Raw genomic sequence first — 17544 nt, 5'->3', positions numbered from 1 at the left:
CCTTATTTCCTATCTCAGGGCCTTGTTCTTTGTTTGTTTGTTTGTTTGTTTGTTTAGAGAGCAGGCAAGGGGCAGAGAAGGAGGGAGAGAGAGAATCCCAAGTAGGCCCTGCACTGTCAGCACAGAGCCCAATGTGGGATCAAACTCACCAACTGTGAAATGGTGACCTGAGCCGAAATCAAGTCAGATGCTTAACAGACCGAGCCACCCGAGCGCCCCCCTTAGGGCCTTGTGCGTCTTAGAATCTCAAAGAATGAGATTCTGTCCACACCACAGTACGTGCTTTACCTGTGGCTGCTTATCATATTGGCACACTGAGATACCTTCTAAGTGTACAATTGCTAAGATACATGGGTTATTCCTGTTCTTCATGTTTTGAATCTTCACAACAACTCCATGTGTTAAGTACGACAACTATCGTGGAGAGGGAAACCACGGCAAGGAGAGATTTAGCAACTTACCAAGGGTCATGAGGTTGTAAAGTCAGAAATTGGCAGTGAGGCTGTACAAGGACCTCACAAGGAGACATATGCAGGTATTAGCAAGGTAACAGAACCCCGTCACTGAGAATGCCCTCTTACCTGGGGGAAGCAATCATTAGTACATTATGCCTAGTACCTGCAACAAGATTTCTGTGCCTGGGACATACCTTCCAGATAAAGCTATGTGTGCTTCCTCAGGCTAGCCTCTATGTACTTGCAATGTAATCACAGACACAGGAGTGACCGGCTCAGAGTGCTACGCGTCAAGTGACCTTATTGTGAAAGGTCCTCAAGAACTCCAACTGTTATTCTTGGATTTCACTGATTCAGTGATTCAGCCCACACACATGTAGTTTAATACCTAGATGGACGTCCTTTACCCAACCACGAGGGCAGTGATACATATCTATGGCACTCCCTTTTCTAATGAATTCGGATCTAACCTAGGACCACTAATTTAAACACATCCCCAAATTTATTTGGGGCAAGGCCTATGCCTTTAAAGTGATTCATAAAATTTGTATGATTCTGGTCAGTATATGATTCTCATCAATAAAACCCTCTCTGTATTTCCCATCATTAGGACAACCTCCCAGGGGGATCTAAATCCCCCCCCCTAAACTATCTGCACGATCCTATTTCGTCGCAGTGAAGGGCAGTCAGAAGCCCTGAGCTTAATTCGGGGTTCGTACTAGCTGTGCACATTCTTGAAACAATACTTAACAGCTGTTAAGTTTCCATTCTGTCATTTTGTAAAAGGGTTTATTATTATACTGTCTGACATACAATAGGGACTCAGGATATAGTATATACTATATATATTACCATATATTTGTAAGTGATTTATACTTACTCATTTCTCTAGCTTCTTCTCTCATTTGTTTGGAAAATAAAGCATATGCTTAGTTTGCTCCCCAAACACTTTCTATTTTCTCCACATGGTACCTGTGTATGGAGCATCCACTGCCTGGATCCTTGACAGCCAGGTCCAAGTCCCTTCCTCCCAAAAGAGCTTCTCCACCCAACCCACAATGATTGTGCTCTCCTCTGCCCTCTGGCATTTGGCTTGTGGCACTCAGCACTTGTTAAATATTCCCTAGCAAGGTGGAGGGGCTCACAGCCCCCCTACAAAAGTTGACCTTCTTTTCCTGATTAGGATATAAGCTCTTTAGGGCTGCCTGGGTGGCTCGGTCGGTTAAGCATCAGACTTAGGCTCAGGTCATGATCTTGAGGCTCATGAGTTTGAGTCCCACAGTGGGCTCTGTGCTGACAGCCTGCTTCAGATTCTGTCTCCCTCTTTTTCTACCTTGCCCCTGCTCGCACTGTCTCTCTCTCTCTCAAAAATAAATAAACATTAAAAAATTTTTTTAAAAAAGTTTAAAGAATTAAAAAAAGGATATAACTCTTTAAAGGCAGAGATCAACAGCCTGTCATTAAACATTTCTCGATTTGGAATTTGTGTCTGTGTTTTACAGAAATAGCATCAATTCTTCCTAATTTACTTAAGCCTAAATGCCCCTGGCAATGATTCAAAGTTTGGGAAGTCCCATCCTCATGTAATCTAGTTTTCTCATCTGTACAATGGATTTAGTTCTAAATGATTCTATGCTTCTATTTCTAAAAAAAAAAAAAAAAAAAAAAAATCACGATAACATTTACATTGCAATATTGCCTCTAACAATGTTCTTGTCTGCAAATCTATCAGATATGATGCAGATCTACCATTTTGCTTCGGAGTCCCCTAGTGGATTGTTCCTAATGTATTTACCTTCCAAATTTATTTAGTTTCCTGCTTCACCTTTTTACATGAGGATACCTGGGTTATAATTAAATTTAAACCCACGTATGCACCTTTCCCTTCAACTATGGAACCTAGAAGACACTACCGAAAAGAGAAGTATCTGCAAGTTCATGGGAGATCATGTTCTTTTAATGTTTCTTTAAATTTACTTTTGAGAGAGTGTGAGGAAGGAAGGGGCAGAGAGAGGGGACAGAGGATCCGAAGCAGATTCTGCGCTGAGAGCAGCAAGCCTGATGCAGGGCTTGAACTCACAAACCAAACCATGAGATCATGACCTGAGCTGAAGTCAGATGTTCAACTGACTGAGACACCTAGGCACCCCTGGAATCTCATGTTTTTTAAATAAAATACATTTGAGATATCCTTAGTATAATGGTAAAAGTTACTTTTTCCATTCCTTGTGAAAACTGCTCAAAAATAAGAATTAAAGTGTAAAACATATTCTAATAAGAGAAAAAACGCTTTATATTTTGGAATTAACTTAATTTGGAGTTATCCCATTTCCTTATCTTTAAGATTCCCTCTCGTATTTATTTACCCAAGGGATACAGGAGTACTGATGCCTAGGGGCACTTGTACCCCAATGTTTATAGCAGCACTCTCAACAATAGCCAAATTATGGAAAGAGCCTAAATGTCCATCAACTGATGAATGGATAAAGAAATTGTGGGTTTATATACACAATGGAATACTACGTGGCAATGAGAAAGAATGAAATACGGCCCTTTGTAGCAACGTGGATGGAACTGGAGAGTGTGATGCTAAGTGAAATAAGCCATACAGAGAAAGACAGATACCATATGTTTTCACTCTTAGGTGGATCCTGAGAAACTTAACAGAAACCCATGGGGGAGGGGGAGGGAAAAAAAAAAAAAGGAGGCTAGAGTGGGAGAGAGCCAAAGCATAAGAGACTCTTAAAAACTGAGAACAAACTGAGGATTGATGGGGGGTGGGAGGGAGGGGAGGGTGGGTGATGGGTATTGAGGAGGGCACCTTTTGGGATGAGCACTGGGTACCAATTTGGTATGAAAACCAATTTGACAAAAATTTCATATATTGAAGAAAAAAAAGATTCCCTCTTGCAAAGCTATTTACTAGTGCATTGATATATTTTATATTTGGCATATAGGGTTCTGTCAGACTATTTGATTCTATTCAATAAATGTAAATGGAAATTAGAAAGTTTCTTACTAGGGTGGTGAGAAAGAAGAGGCAGGAAAATTAAAACCAGTAAGTCACAGAAAGTCTTCCTATGATGAACCTTAACAATTGCTTGTGTCCATTTCTTACTATTCAATGTTTTGGCTAACCTCACTGACATTGCTTCTTGGTGATTTGAGATATATTGACTCCTTTTCCAAGGGAAGGAAGATAACAATCTCTAACAAAAAAGATATCCAGTCTCCAGGTGCAAAAAACTCTCACTCAGAAATGTAGTGACCCTTTGAAACTATTCATTTTACCAAGTCATTAACAAGGCATTTTCCCTCAAGATAGCTGAGGTCAGAGAACGAACAATGAATGGTGTGTATATTGTACATTCTGATCCCTTGCAGACAAAGTCAGGAAGTGACAAACATGTTCTAGTCCTCATATCCAACTCGAAGATTCCTGATACACCAGGAAAAGCCAATGCTCTTCCCTCCAAATGGAAAAGTTATATGGTATATGAAACAAATGAAGTTTTGAAATATTTTAGCAATAATTTAACACAAGATAAGGTGGCATTTTAATATCTATTAAAAGAGATAGAGGGGTGCCTGGGTGGCTCAGTTGGTTGAGTGTCTGGCTTTGGCTCAGGTCACGATCTCACCATTGGTGAGTTTGAGACCCACATCGGGCTCATTGCTTGTCAGTCCATCAGCAGAGCCCGCTTCGGATCCATCCCCCTCCTCTGCCCCTCAGCCACTTGTGCTCTCATAAAAATAAACAAATATTTTAAAAAATAAGATAAAAGAGACACAGAAAAAGATCAATCTTAGGAATGGCAATAACAAAAATGGTCCAGATTCTTTTGGCAAAGGCCAAAAACTCTGCTGTTCCATTTGTCCCGCACTGAACAGAGGGGAGTCAAGGACTTGATTGCAGGTAACAGTAATTCCCTAGGTCACTTTTCCTGTTGATTACTCCATTGCCACCTAAAAAAATCTTAATTAGTTCATTTACTCATGAAGTCATCCTGAAAAACATACAGTCAAGTAGAGGGAATGGGCATAACACAATCGAAGTATATTAATGTGCTTTTATCTTTTGCATGGTCTTTTACATATCATTCTTTTGTCCTTTTCCTTAGAAGCATAGTTTGCCTTGGAGTTTGGGGAAGAATAAGAATACTCGAGCAGAAATGGAAAGGAAAGAAAAAGCTGATACTCAGCTTTTGTCACCGAATCTACAGAAAAGCAAGCCTTGACATTTCAGCATTGTAAAGAAAGAAAGGATTTTCTAAATTCTTTTAAGCTCTCATTAATATAGCATGAGCTGGATCTGAAGGGCTTAATAACTGAATTTTGCCATAAGCCTGAAATACAGGGAACTCAGGATCAGGACTACATCAGAGGTGGGAAGGCAGGGGGAACAGGGAAACCAGAAGAACTGAGCATTAGCCTCAATGACACTAATTCCCAAAGAGATTAAGACAAAAAAGTTTAAATACAGTTAATTGGCAACTTTGTTCCTCCTCCCTCTTTAAACTGCTCCCCCATACTTATTCATTTCAGTGGAGGGTCATGAAGAATATTATATTAGTTATAGACCGCTATAAAGCTACAAATTATTTGCACACCTGAGTTCCAGGACATGTAAATTCACTGTGTCCCTTGTACAGGAGCCAATGAGAGGGGAGATCAATCTCTGTTTGGCTCGCCAGGAACTCACAACTATGTCCTGAGCCTCAACAGATCTCTGAGTGTTGGGATAGAACAGATGTGCCTGTCTCTGTTTTCCAGAGGATTCAACGCAGCCTCAAACTCATTTAATCCTTCTATCTTTGAAAGCTTTTAGGACCTTTGACACTGGGGGTCAGTCCCACTCAAGCCCAACCTTAATTTTTATATGAAAACACGTGGACGTTCAGCTCTATGACGGGAACCACTCCAAACCACCTTGCTGCTAGCTCACTCCAAAATGATACTCCAGTTCCACTTCATCTCTGCCTGTTACTAAGGTTTCTACACCACTTTCAGCTGCTCAGCATCACTGTCTTACTTCCTACTTCAGAGTTTCTCACCTACTTTGTTGCCTCATACTCACTGGGGAAGTCACAGGAGACCGAGACAAATGGACTGCCCAATAACTAGGACCCAGCTCAGGAATTGGGCGATGGAAGGTCAGGGATCGGGCAGTCACCCTGGGAGCTCTGGGAGAGGAAGTGAAGACGTAGCCTGGGAAACCAGGAGGACCACACCATCCCTGGTGTCGCGTCAGGGACTGGGTCCTGGCCAGTCCTGCTTTGTTTTATATCTCCCTTGGCAAGTTCTACAATACCATTTCAGAGAATTCAAGAACAAACAGCTAACTTCAACCCATAGTCAGGTTTTTGAAGAAGTGACCAACAGATTACCAAGCAATTTTAATTACACCTCCTTTGTCTCACTTAGTGGTTGTTTTCATCCTGTGGAGAATACAGTTAAAGTTGAGGTAAGTCCTAGCCTTGCTGCTTTTATTTTTAAGCTTATTTATTATTTTGAGAGAGAAAGACAGACAGACAGATATACAGAGAGACAGAGAGAACAGGCATGTACATGAGCAGGGGAGGGGCAGAGAGAGAAAGAGAGAGAGAATCCCAAGCAGGCCCCACATTGTCAGCACAGAGCCTGACTCGGAGCTTGATCCCAACTGTGAAATCATGACTTGAACCAAAATCAAATGTCAGACACTTAACCAACTGAGCCACCCATGTGCCCCCCATCCTTTCTGCTTTAATACTCTTTCCATCCAGGCAATTATCTTTCTTTCCTAGATCTTGCTTGTTTAAAACCTTACATCTTGGTATATATTCCTTTGCACTGTTGTTAGGAAGATGTGGATTTGTTAGCATTTGGAGTGTTTAAAAAATATTTTTATGTTTATTTTATTTTTGAGAGAGAGAGACAGACAGAGCACGAGCAGGGGGAGGGGCAGGGAGAGAGGGAGGCACAGGATCCAAAGCACCCTCCAGGCTCTGAGCTGTCAGCACAGAACCCTACGAGGGGCTCAAACTCACCAACCGTGAGATTATGACCTGAGCCAAAGTTGGTGCTCAACCGACTGAGCCACCCAGGCGCCCCAGTGTTTTGAGTGTTAAAGACCAGTGATTTAATGGCCAAATGGAGCATTAGCAAGTGGTGGGAGAGGGTTACCTTGTTTGGCATGGTTGCTCATTACACTTGCGAATCTGTGGCTCAGGCTTGGTTAGGTATTTGCATTTCTTGTTGTCCACAATGCTGATGTTTTTGTTCATGATTTTTGTGCAAGACACTGTTGTCTTCCTTTCTCCTGAAAAGAGCAAACAAACATAAAGAAATGAGAGGCCTTTATGTAAATGGGCTTAGGAGGTGTGCATAGGCTGGTTGTAATTTTCAGATTTGTAAAGGAATTTTAAGTTATATCAATGAAGATATAATTTAAAATTTACACGCAAATACATCTCTAGGCTTAAGGAAGATAAATGGTAAGGTTTTCCTCACTAGAAATTAAATGGCAAGTTTTACATTCCCAAGGGATTGTGGCAGCATAAGTTGATAAAACATTAATTAAGGATTTGTTGGTAAGGACTATGCTATCTTTTAGCATTAAGTGGTGGAAAGCTGTAATTTGCAAAAAACCTGTATACTTTCATGGAAGCACATAAACACGCGTGTGTATTTTATCATTTGGCTCTGTACCACCTGCGCTCTGTAGTAAGTTATGGAAAGCAGGCTTTTCTGTATATTTTTAGTATAACTCACACCTTTATTCTTATTGTCTCTGATAAAAGTGTTTTAGCGCAATGAGGAATTCTAGAAATATTCGTTCCCTATTCATTGTGATGTTCTCTAAGAAAAGCTATGGGACTCCTGCTATTTTTCACCAGATTTCAGAAAAATGGCTTCTCTACTTTCTCTGTTATGATAAAGTCTGATTAGAGTAGGTTAAAATGACCACTAGTATGGTATTTCTTGTTCTTTGAGACCGATAAGAACACTTACTTGACAACATTTTTGTTATTTCATCTGGTACCTAAAGAGTCTAGTAAATATATGCTAATTCTGTTTCTCTATAAAAGTCTAAATATCTACGTAAGATTTAATAATCTAATTTAACTTATTGTTTGACATTATAATTACATCTACCAACAATTTTAAGGCCAGATGGGTCATAAAGGATTAAGAAAATAATCTCAAGTCTTCTGGGTCTCTACTGAAAGGCCATTAGTTAGGGTCCCATGACTGTCATGCAATGGGTAATTAGGAAACTCAGAGCATTCATGACAGTCATGCCAAATACGACAGGCTGGGCTGGTGGCACAGAGGTCACTCTGTGATTTAACTGACAGACAGGGAAGGCTGGCATCAAGAAAGAAGAAAAGAAGGAATGTAGACAGAGAGCTACTTTGAGTAATTTTTAGTATCTTTTGCTTTGACCTGAATGGGGGATGGGGAGAAGCAACAAGGTGGCCCAGAAGAAGGCAAAGAACAGTTGTTGGGTTTGAGGATCTTCCCTTCACCTGCCTCTCAACAACACTGAGCATAGTCCCATGACAATTTGTAGTATACAAAAAGGATTCTCTCTCCACCCCCGTGTGTGTGTGTGTGTGTGTGTGTGTGTATTAACTAACAATTATATCTGTGATTATTGCATATCATGTTATTGAAATCATTTAGGTCTTCAGTTTTATTTTCTAGTACAAGTAGCACAATGTTGGCCAAACTATTCCCGGTCTGGAGAATTCCGGTGCAATACAGCTTATTCTATGGGAGCTCCATATAGACAACATAGTGCCAGGCATGTAAAAGGCCCTTTTTCCCAGCTTGGCAAATAGAACGTGAGCTCAACTGCAGTGTCCAGGCTAAGGACTTTATGGTCAGCTGCCTACTTGAATGAACATCTCTGCCTCAGAAGTCCTGGCCCTGACCTGTGTACCTCACATTTTCAGGCAAGCTGATGCCAACTGGTAGAAAAAAAGACAACATTTTACACTGGAGGTAAATGCTTAGGGGCTGTCCAGGCTATTCCCAGGTAGGCCAAGAAGGGTGGAGTGCGGCATCACATGTAATCACAGAAGTGTTCAGTACCACCAACTTCAATTTTCAAATAAAATGCTAGAAAAGCAGAAATGGCTTATGTTCGTTTTTTTTGCAGAAAAAAAAAAAACTGGCCTCAGAAGGTAGGAGTTACCTAAGTGTAAATAATCGGGACACAGAGTTTTGGGTAACTTCTTCCTAGTTTCCCATGTTCCAGGTGCACCTTTATGACCTGATGCACAATTAAATAGATATTATGCAAGTTCTGTATAATGCGAACATATGTAAGTAACAATTTCTACATTATGATGATGCCCACTTAAAAGCAGGATTAAAATACACGTTCCTTTCATCAAATATAAATGTTAGTTTTAAAATCGAATTTAAGGCCTTCAAATTCCTAAGACGCTCTTTTGCAGAATAGATGTGGTTGCCTAAACTAATTTAAAGAGTGGCTTTCTGCCAAATACAACACACACACACACAAATGACTAACAGACAGTATCCAGAAAGCTTTTGTGAACATGTATGTAGTCATGCAGTAAATAACTCAGGGCTAATTACACTGCATTTCTTTCCTTTCCTCACGAAATGCATAACTTTAGTTATACTACCCCAGAGCTCACATATGAAGCTATTGAAAAAAAATGTTTTTTTTTTTTAATTTTTTTTTCAACGTTTTTTATTTATTTTTGGGACAGAGAGAGACAGAGCATGAACGGGGAAGGGGCAGAGAGAGAGGGAGACACAGAATCGGAAACAGGCTCCAGGCTCTGAGCCATCAGCCCAGAGCCCGACGCGGGGCTCGAACCCACGGACCGCGAGATCGTGACCTGGCTGAAGTCGGACGCTTAACCGACTGCGCCACCCAGGCGCCCCGAAAAAAAAATGTTTTGAGGACAAGTGTTGATATGTCAAAAGAGACATAGGTTTCTATCTCATTTCAGGGAGCACCTTGGTGTTCAAGGAAAGTGGAAAGGCATGTGATGATGAATTGGGACATTTCCATCTACACTGGAGCAAGGAAGCTCACATCATACGTTTTTTGGCAGAGAGGATAGACTTGGCCCTACTTTTAAAAAATTTCATTGAACAAAAACAATAGAATCAGGGGGAAGAAATCTATTGCTCAGCTACAGGCACACTATGCCTATGAAAATACAACTAGATCTTCAAGCCATATGGAAATGTTATTGTTTGACTTTTTTCTTTTATATATTTTTATGTTCCAGCCAACACAGGAAATTTCCATTCTAGCATCTAATAGCAGTATTTACAATGCATCCCGTACTGTGGAACCTAGGGACGGACCCAAAGTGATGAAGTAACTGGCTTTCTGCCTGAGCCATGAGTAGCTGCAAGCTGTTGACAGTGTATTACTTGCTTTACGGCAATTAACTTCACCTCTAGGTCATTCCCGTTAAATCGGTTTTGGGGAAATCAGTTGTGATGCTTTGAATACAATTATGAATACAAGAATATGACCATTAAGCAATTGGTCTCATTGCCAAATTCGGGCAAAATCTGAAAATGAAGGGTAATTTTTATTTACTGACTCTGTTCTCTGAAGACTCTTAACAAAGACTAGATGCATGTGCCTTCTTTTCCAGTCTCAGATACAAGCTGATCTTCTTTCTATGCTCTATATTTAACCCCATGGAATGGATATTTTTAATAAAACTATATTCTATCCACATAGATCACATTTCTAGAACTGGCACCATAAATGTGGAAACACGTTCTTGGGAATGTGTTCAGTGCTTCAGTATATGTAGATGAAATTCTATCTTATTAGATGTTCCAAACTTTTTTTTTTAACATTTATTTATTTTTGAGACAGAGAGAGACAGAGAATGAACGCGGGAGGATCAGAGAGAGAGGGAGACACAGAATCCGAAACAGGCTCCAGGCTCTGAGCTGTCAGCACAGAGCCCGACGCGGGCCTCGAACTCATGAGCAGTGAGATCATGACCTAAACCGAAGTCGGACACTTAGCTGACCAAGCCACCCAGGCGCCCCTGTTCCAAACTTTTAAATAAAACTGTGGACCTCTACAAGACAGAGATTATATATAGTCATTGGGCTTTATCATTTTCTTTCAAATTATCTATTTATTTTCTATTGAACTCACAATGGCCAGCAAGCAAGTTACCCAAAAGTAAATATATTTTCATAAGGATGAAGTGCTCTTCTCTGAGCACTCCTTAGAAATATGTAAAATGCAGGGGTTTCTTTAGGCATACAATTGCTAACTTGGTCAACTTCCAAAATTGTGCATTCCATTTGATTCTTAGTCATTTTTTGACATTTCTGTAAAAAGTTTCCCTCAGGGCTTGGGCTTAATATTAAAATGACTATTTCATCTTTTTTTTTTAATGAAAGTATTTTTATTTTGTATTGTTTTCAACACCCAATATATAATCCAAACTGAACTTATCATTTCCATGCACATAAGTAGTTTAATGGGATCCCATAACTTCCAAGATAAATTTAACTTGAGTCCTAGCATAACACTCAAGGACTTTCATGCACTAGCTTCTTTCTATAAAAAGTAGAAAATGGTCAAGTTACTTCCCACTCCTCGATCCTCGTATTTTACACCCCAGAAATAAACATTCTCACAAACCTGAGTGCCTTTGCACCTAGGCATAGCCCTGGAAAGCTTTTTACATCTTCCCATATTACTTTGTGTAGTGATTTTACTATTATCTGGCCCCTATTAAATGAACAGTGAATTCTCTAAAAGAAGAAAGCACTCATCAATGGACCACTTAGCAATACTGACTCCACATTCAGTATTGGTAAAGGAATCAATGAGCGCTATATAAGCATGTAAGTCAAGACCAAAGTACTTTCTGTGCTAAGAGGTTCATCTCAAGACTACTTCCTAAAATGGTGAAAAGTCATTGGCAAACCACATGACTAACTGTGGGGCACAGTTACCCATGGCAATTTCAGTCAATGAATTATACCGTAGGTATCAAAATTCAAGTTGATAAAGAGTTTACATTAACATAAAATGTTCTTATTAAAGAAACTGGAATACAAAACTGTGTTAAATAATATTCAAGTAAAATAATGCAGAGAACAAAAAATATATTTTGGTGCATTTTCTTCAACTAATAACATTTACTGTGGTGCATGCAATGTGCCTTTAAGATGGAAAAATGGAAACAAACTGTACCAGTGCAAAGGTATGGGTATTCTATTCGGAGACGTCTCCTCAACTTGGACCCGGAGGCTTGGATCCTCCTCAGAATCTGTTCACGCACAAGGAAAGCTGTGTCTGAAGGATCTCATGATACAAGGCCAACAATGAGAGTTGTCAGCTGGTAGGGCTTGGACTATGTGAAGAATGTGGTATTTGACCTACTTTGTTCCCTTCAAATTGTATCTCTTTAGTCTTCCTAAAAGCATGTTTAACTATTTATTTATTTCAAAAAGGGATTATGGAATTCTGGAGCCCTTATTCTAGGTTTTATATCATTAATTCATCCACTAGCTCAAAATAAACTCTAGAGTAATGCAGTTATTGTATCCAGTATTTGGAATGCTAATTCCACATACCCCCTCAGATATTAAGAAATGATACACCTCTAATGCCTCTGAACTCCAAGAGCACTTAAAACAGGTCTTTTATGTCAAAAAGAACTTGATCCAGTAAACCTTACATCTGAGGTGCCAAAATAAACTTAAAACAGTCCTTCAAAGAGTTTTTAGATGTTTTAGAACACCAATGCAAAGTAAACATTTATTTCCCAAATACATTTTAAGCTGTTTGAAAATAAAAGGACCCCATTTTAGTGGCCAATGCAAAAATATAAAATGATACACCCTTTCAAATTTTTCTAGAACTGTCATTAGAATGGGAAAAGATGAGGGGTGCCTGGGTGGCTCAGTCGGTTGGGCATATGACTTTGGCCCAGGTCATGATCTCAGTTAGTGGGTTTGAGCCCCGTGTCAGGCTCTGTGCTGACAGCTCAGAGCCTGGAGCCTGCTTCAGATCCTGTGTCTCCCTCTCTCTCTCTCTCTCTCTCTCTCTCTCTCTCTGCCCCTCCCCCACTCACACTAGGTCTCCATCTCTCTCTCAAAAAATGAATAAACATTAAAAAAAATAAAAAGGAATTTGAAAAGATGATGTCAAAAAGCATACATGTTACTGTGTTGGAAAATTTTTCTTGAGATCATCAACATCCATTTGATATTTAAAAATATTCCTTCTAAAGGCTTTTTATATCTTGTAATAACTAGTATTAATAAAACTATATTGCACGGTGAATTAACTTTAATTTGGGTTTTCAGTCTAAAACAGTTTTGAGACGCTGACATAAAAGATCATTACAATAAAAATTTAGCTACCTGATAGTAGGGACCTTTTAAAAATTTCTTTTTCCCCCTTATTGCTGGCAATCTAACGCCTTACAACAGAATCCAAAAAATAACATGTCAAACATTGAAATTTTATACAGCTCTGTGATATTTTATTTGCTCTTGCTTAATATAGTCCTGCGAAGTAAAATAGTGCTATTATTCGCCTTTGCTGTTGAAGATAAATTTTGCATGAATCTGTTTCCAATGTTCTGTGCTTTGAACTGACTCTCCTTTAATTCATGAATATGCTGAAAGATTACAGAGCTCTTTCTGGCTATAAAATGGACAATACGAAGTTCGAAAAGATACGATTTCTGAAATCCTGTCCATCCACTTTATTTATGAACTGCAAAGGAAAATAATACCAAAAGCCCAGAAATATCTTGGCATTGAAAGTAATATGTACCCTATTAACATAGAGATAATTGAAAACTGTTGAATGAACACAGTGGAACAGATTTGAGAGAGAAGGTCTGTGCGAGCGCAAATCATATAAAGACTGGGTATAATTAGGACTTATTTTACAAAATAAAAACAAAAACATATCTAATTTCTCATTGAACAGATTCAGTAAAACATCTCTTTGAATCAAAACAAAACTTATATGATCTCTAAGGGACCTGACCTATTTTGTGAAAAGAAATGACATTAAGCCTTTTGAGCTGCTCTTGAAGAAAATATGATGTGAGGAAGAGAGAAGATTTGAGTTTAGGAGTCCTGGATTCTAACTTGAACTCTACTCCCACAGGGCATGTGGCCTTGGGAAGTCCCTTAATCTCTACACATTTAAATTTTCTCATATTGATAATTAAGAAGTTATGTTTAAGAACATCTAGACGTAGCAAATCTCTATTCCTTAAGGTTTGGCAATTGGCAAAACACAATCTAGATTGTAATGAATGTGATTTCGGGAAAAAAAAAATTAACCACCCCTCCCCCATAAATTTGTTTATTCAAAATGAGGATTGACAAATTCTGTATGTTTACTTCTAATGTAGCTCCTTTTTGACTGCAATTGCAGAAGAAAGAAAAAAAAATGAGGAAAATGAAATTTACTGGGCAAACATTTTTCTGTTTAGAGTTTCAAATACAAACAGATTTTAATGAATGCCTTTCAGGGATCTAACAAGAACTATCAACCCTGTCATCACTCTACTGCCCTGCAGCTCACCATTGGATGGGGGCGGGTCTTCCTTTTATCTGAGTTGTATTAAAGAGAAAATTCTAATTGTACAGATTTTCATTTCAAATGTATTTGTTTCTAATTTTGCTTCTGGTTTTTATTTGGATAGACGATATAAAGCAGAACCCCCTAATTGTAATGGGCCCTGGCATCACTAAAGAATGGGTGGAACAGAGGAACAGGACTTTGCATGTTTATGGGACAGGACTTTGCATGTTTATGGGACCACTAGCAAGAGAAGACAGGGGGGCAGAGGATCCCAAGTCACTTGGCGATAATGGGGTCCCTGGAGAAACATGGTCTATGAAAACTTCACTGTGACAAGGGTGACTGGTAGCATTTTTTATAATTGCTAGAGCAATTTGACATCCTTTCCCTGTAATTACTCTATATCCTCAGGAGCAAAGTATGTCCTGTGTCTTCTCCTTCTCTTGTCCCCCATGTTGCCTTTGCTCTGGCTACCTGAGAGGGCCAGATGTACCAGAAGTTGGCTGGGAACCCAAAGGCTCTGAGCTCTCTGGCAGGAATCCTCTTCCCCATCCTCTGTACCTCTACATGTTCTTGCCACCTTTTCCCGCTCTCTCCTGAGGGTACTGTTTGCTGTACTTCCAGCTGGGTGGCCATTTTCTTACTTAGGTCCCACACCTTTGGATGGAGAGGTGGCATGGCTGTCCAAGCTCTTCACTGCTATGACCAGACCATCTTCCCTTTCTTCTTTTTAAACCTACACCTTTGGATCAGACTCTGTGACACATTTTCCTTGCTGCTGCATCAACTCCTAGGTCACTCCCTCTCTCTAAGATTTTATCTTCTAGGTGATTTTGATATTTGCTAACACTGCCCCTGGCACTATTTTTGTGTTTACAGTATTCATTTGAATGGATCCCTACCCAGAGATCTTACCTTTCACTTTACTCAAGCCACCAATTTTCCTCATTTTGTTATTACCAAAACTATAACCCCTCCATAACCTAACCTCTATTTTCTGTCACCATCTCCTGTACTTCCATTCCTTCTCCTTGAGTACCCCAAGTCTAAAAGTTCTTTAGCCCCACTGAGCTGTGGCGTCTGTCAGTCCTACCACCTTTCTACTGTCTTTCAATCCCCTCATACCTTTACCTTGGTTCCTTATACAACTAAATTCCACGGTCAACCATTTTCAACTCCTTGCATTCAATCTTGGGACCATGTTCTCTCATTTTATTATACTCACCTGGCAATTTCCAAACTTACTCACAAGTGTATCTAAATGCTGTACACAGCTGGAGGGCAACATATTATTATGATGACTGGAGTCAAACTAAATTCATGACCATTAACTTCAAGTGAACCATTGAAAAATCAAAATACACGGACCCAATTCATTCATTCTCTCATTGTCTTAAGTGACCATTTCACATCACTCTTCAAAATTCTAATGTCTTCTGTTCCACCTTCATGCTCAGCAAGATGCTCTTTAAGGATAAGTTCGTGACACCTGTTGCTGCTCAGATACTGTCCTTTCTCCTGTTATGAGGGATGTGCTGTCCATATTTCTAGGTAGAGTCAACTACTCCCTCTATCCAATCTTGCCTACTCAAGGATATCACAACAGCAATTTTTTTTGCTCTCTCCTTTGCATCACTAGTTTTTTGTCCTATTCTAGAAAATGCACATTGGCAAACAATCATATATAGGCTCCCTTATTAAAAACAACAACAAACTCTTTGACTCACAGTCCCCTCCAGCTATTGCCACATTTCTGTTTTCTTCTTTCAGCAAGATTTCCTGAGTTACTTTGAGTCTTTTCTCCATTTCACACCATGATTATTTTCTTTTGAATCCACTCTATTTAATCTTTTGACTCAACTACTTCATTAAAATTATTTTTGTCAGGATCATCATTGGACTCTACATTTCAAATATAATAAATATATTTAAATCAAATAAATATATTTGAAAATATAATAATAAATATATTTAAATAAAGTAAATACATCTGAAAATATAATAAATATATTTGAATATAATAGTCAACTTTCAGTCTACAGTATTTTTGACCTGTTAGTTTTTCATAGAGTTGATCATTCTATCCCTCTTATAACACTTTCTCACTTACTTTACATGAAAGCACTCTCTTCTGCCTGCTTCTTCTCCTAGGATGGTGGTTACTCATTTTAACTTGCTTTGCTGCTTCCTTCTCTCTCTGAAGTCTAAAGAGTAGAGTGCCCCAAGACTCAATCCTTTAGCAGCGTCTCTCTCTCTTCACTCACTCCTTAGGTGACTTGAGCCTCAGCATTTTAGAATACCTACCATATATTTTCTATCTCTAGTCTGATCTTCTCTCCCGGCCACCCAACTTACATAGCTTACTTGATGTCACACTTAGATGTCCCATAGGGATCTCACACTTCTGTTGGAAATCAAACTCTTTCTTAATCCTGCTATTGCACAGGCTTTCCTAGGTAAGTTGACGATGACTTCGTCCTGCCAGTTGCTTGGTCAAAGCCATCACAGTCATCCTTGACATCTTTCTTTCTCTCACACTCCACATGTAGCCTTTCAACGGATCCTATTGATTCTACTTTAAAAAATATACAGAACCTGACCACTTCCTCCTATGTCTACTGCTACCACTGTGGCCAAACTATTATCATCTCTTTCTTAGATTATTGCAATAACTTTCTGGTTGATCTACTTCTCCTCTTTTCTTTTATTCCATCTAGTCTCAACTCAGACATAGAAAAACCTTTTTAAAACATAAACCAGAATAAGCCACTTCTCTATTCAAATCCTCTAATGGCACATAACATCACTCAGTAAAGGAGAACCATGCTAGCATTCTTGCTATTCCTGGAGCATTCCAGCTCTACTCCCACCTCAGAACCTTTGCCTGGAACCCATTCCCACCGGACACCCCACCAGACACCCTCTTGTGCCCATCCATAGTCACTACAGATTTTTAAATCAGCGTGGTCTCCTCACTGAGGCCTTCTCAGACTATTTTCTGCACCTACCCCCTCCCAACTCCCAACCCGTATTTATTTTTCTCTCTTGCTTAATTTTCATCGAGAGTATTCTTCACATTTTGAAACTATATTACTTCTTTGTATTGTATATTTTCCTTTTCCTTTTCCTTTTCCCCCAAACCTTCTCCCCCACATGCTAGTCTGGTTTGCACCTTTGCCTGCTCCTGCCGAAGCACACTTAGGCTATGTATATCAACAGTTTCTTTGCCTGGAAAACAAAACTGATATTCCACTTCTCTGTATTTTGGTATAATTGAATATAATGTTTCCTTTTAGCCTTCAAAAGAACCTCTTACTAAAGAACTATAGAAAATGTGTTATGAGGTACAAAGCACAACGGAGATACTATGCTGCTCATGACCTGAGATCTTGCCTTGGCCTAACGGGCTCTGAGAGTGACAGTCTGTTGCATCTCTGGGAATCAAGGATCTCATTAGTAGGATTAAGTGATTTTCTAGGCTCACATTTTAGGCCGAGGTAATTTTGGGCTTTTGCCTCC

At 39.4% G+C, this 17544-nt stretch overlaps 1 protein-coding gene across 1 annotated transcript in view; it reads right to left on the bottom strand.

Annotated features, from left to right (window-relative positions):
* Positions 1 to 17544, bottom strand: part of ADAMTS19 (ADAM metallopeptidase with thrombospondin type 1 motif 19) — a 248895-nt gene that overhangs the window by 27596 nt on the left and 203755 nt on the right. The window contains exon 19 of the mRNA XM_047094684.1: positions 6621 to 6756. Coding sequence (XP_046950640.1) covers positions 6621 to 6756 — 136 coding nt within the window. The remainder of the gene's footprint in view (positions 1 to 6620; positions 6757 to 17544) is intronic.

Source organism: Lynx rufus, unplaced genomic scaffold (genome assembly GCF_022079265.1).
Source record: "Lynx rufus isolate CCGP_SWC_20201006 ecotype Redwood Valley unplaced genomic scaffold, mLynRuf1.p SCAF_1, whole genome shotgun sequence".
NCBI classification, from domain to species: Eukaryota; Metazoa; Chordata; class Mammalia; order Carnivora; family Felidae; genus Lynx; species Lynx rufus.
Note: the sequence above shows the minus strand (reverse complement) of the source record. Positions and strands in the feature narration are given on the sequence as shown.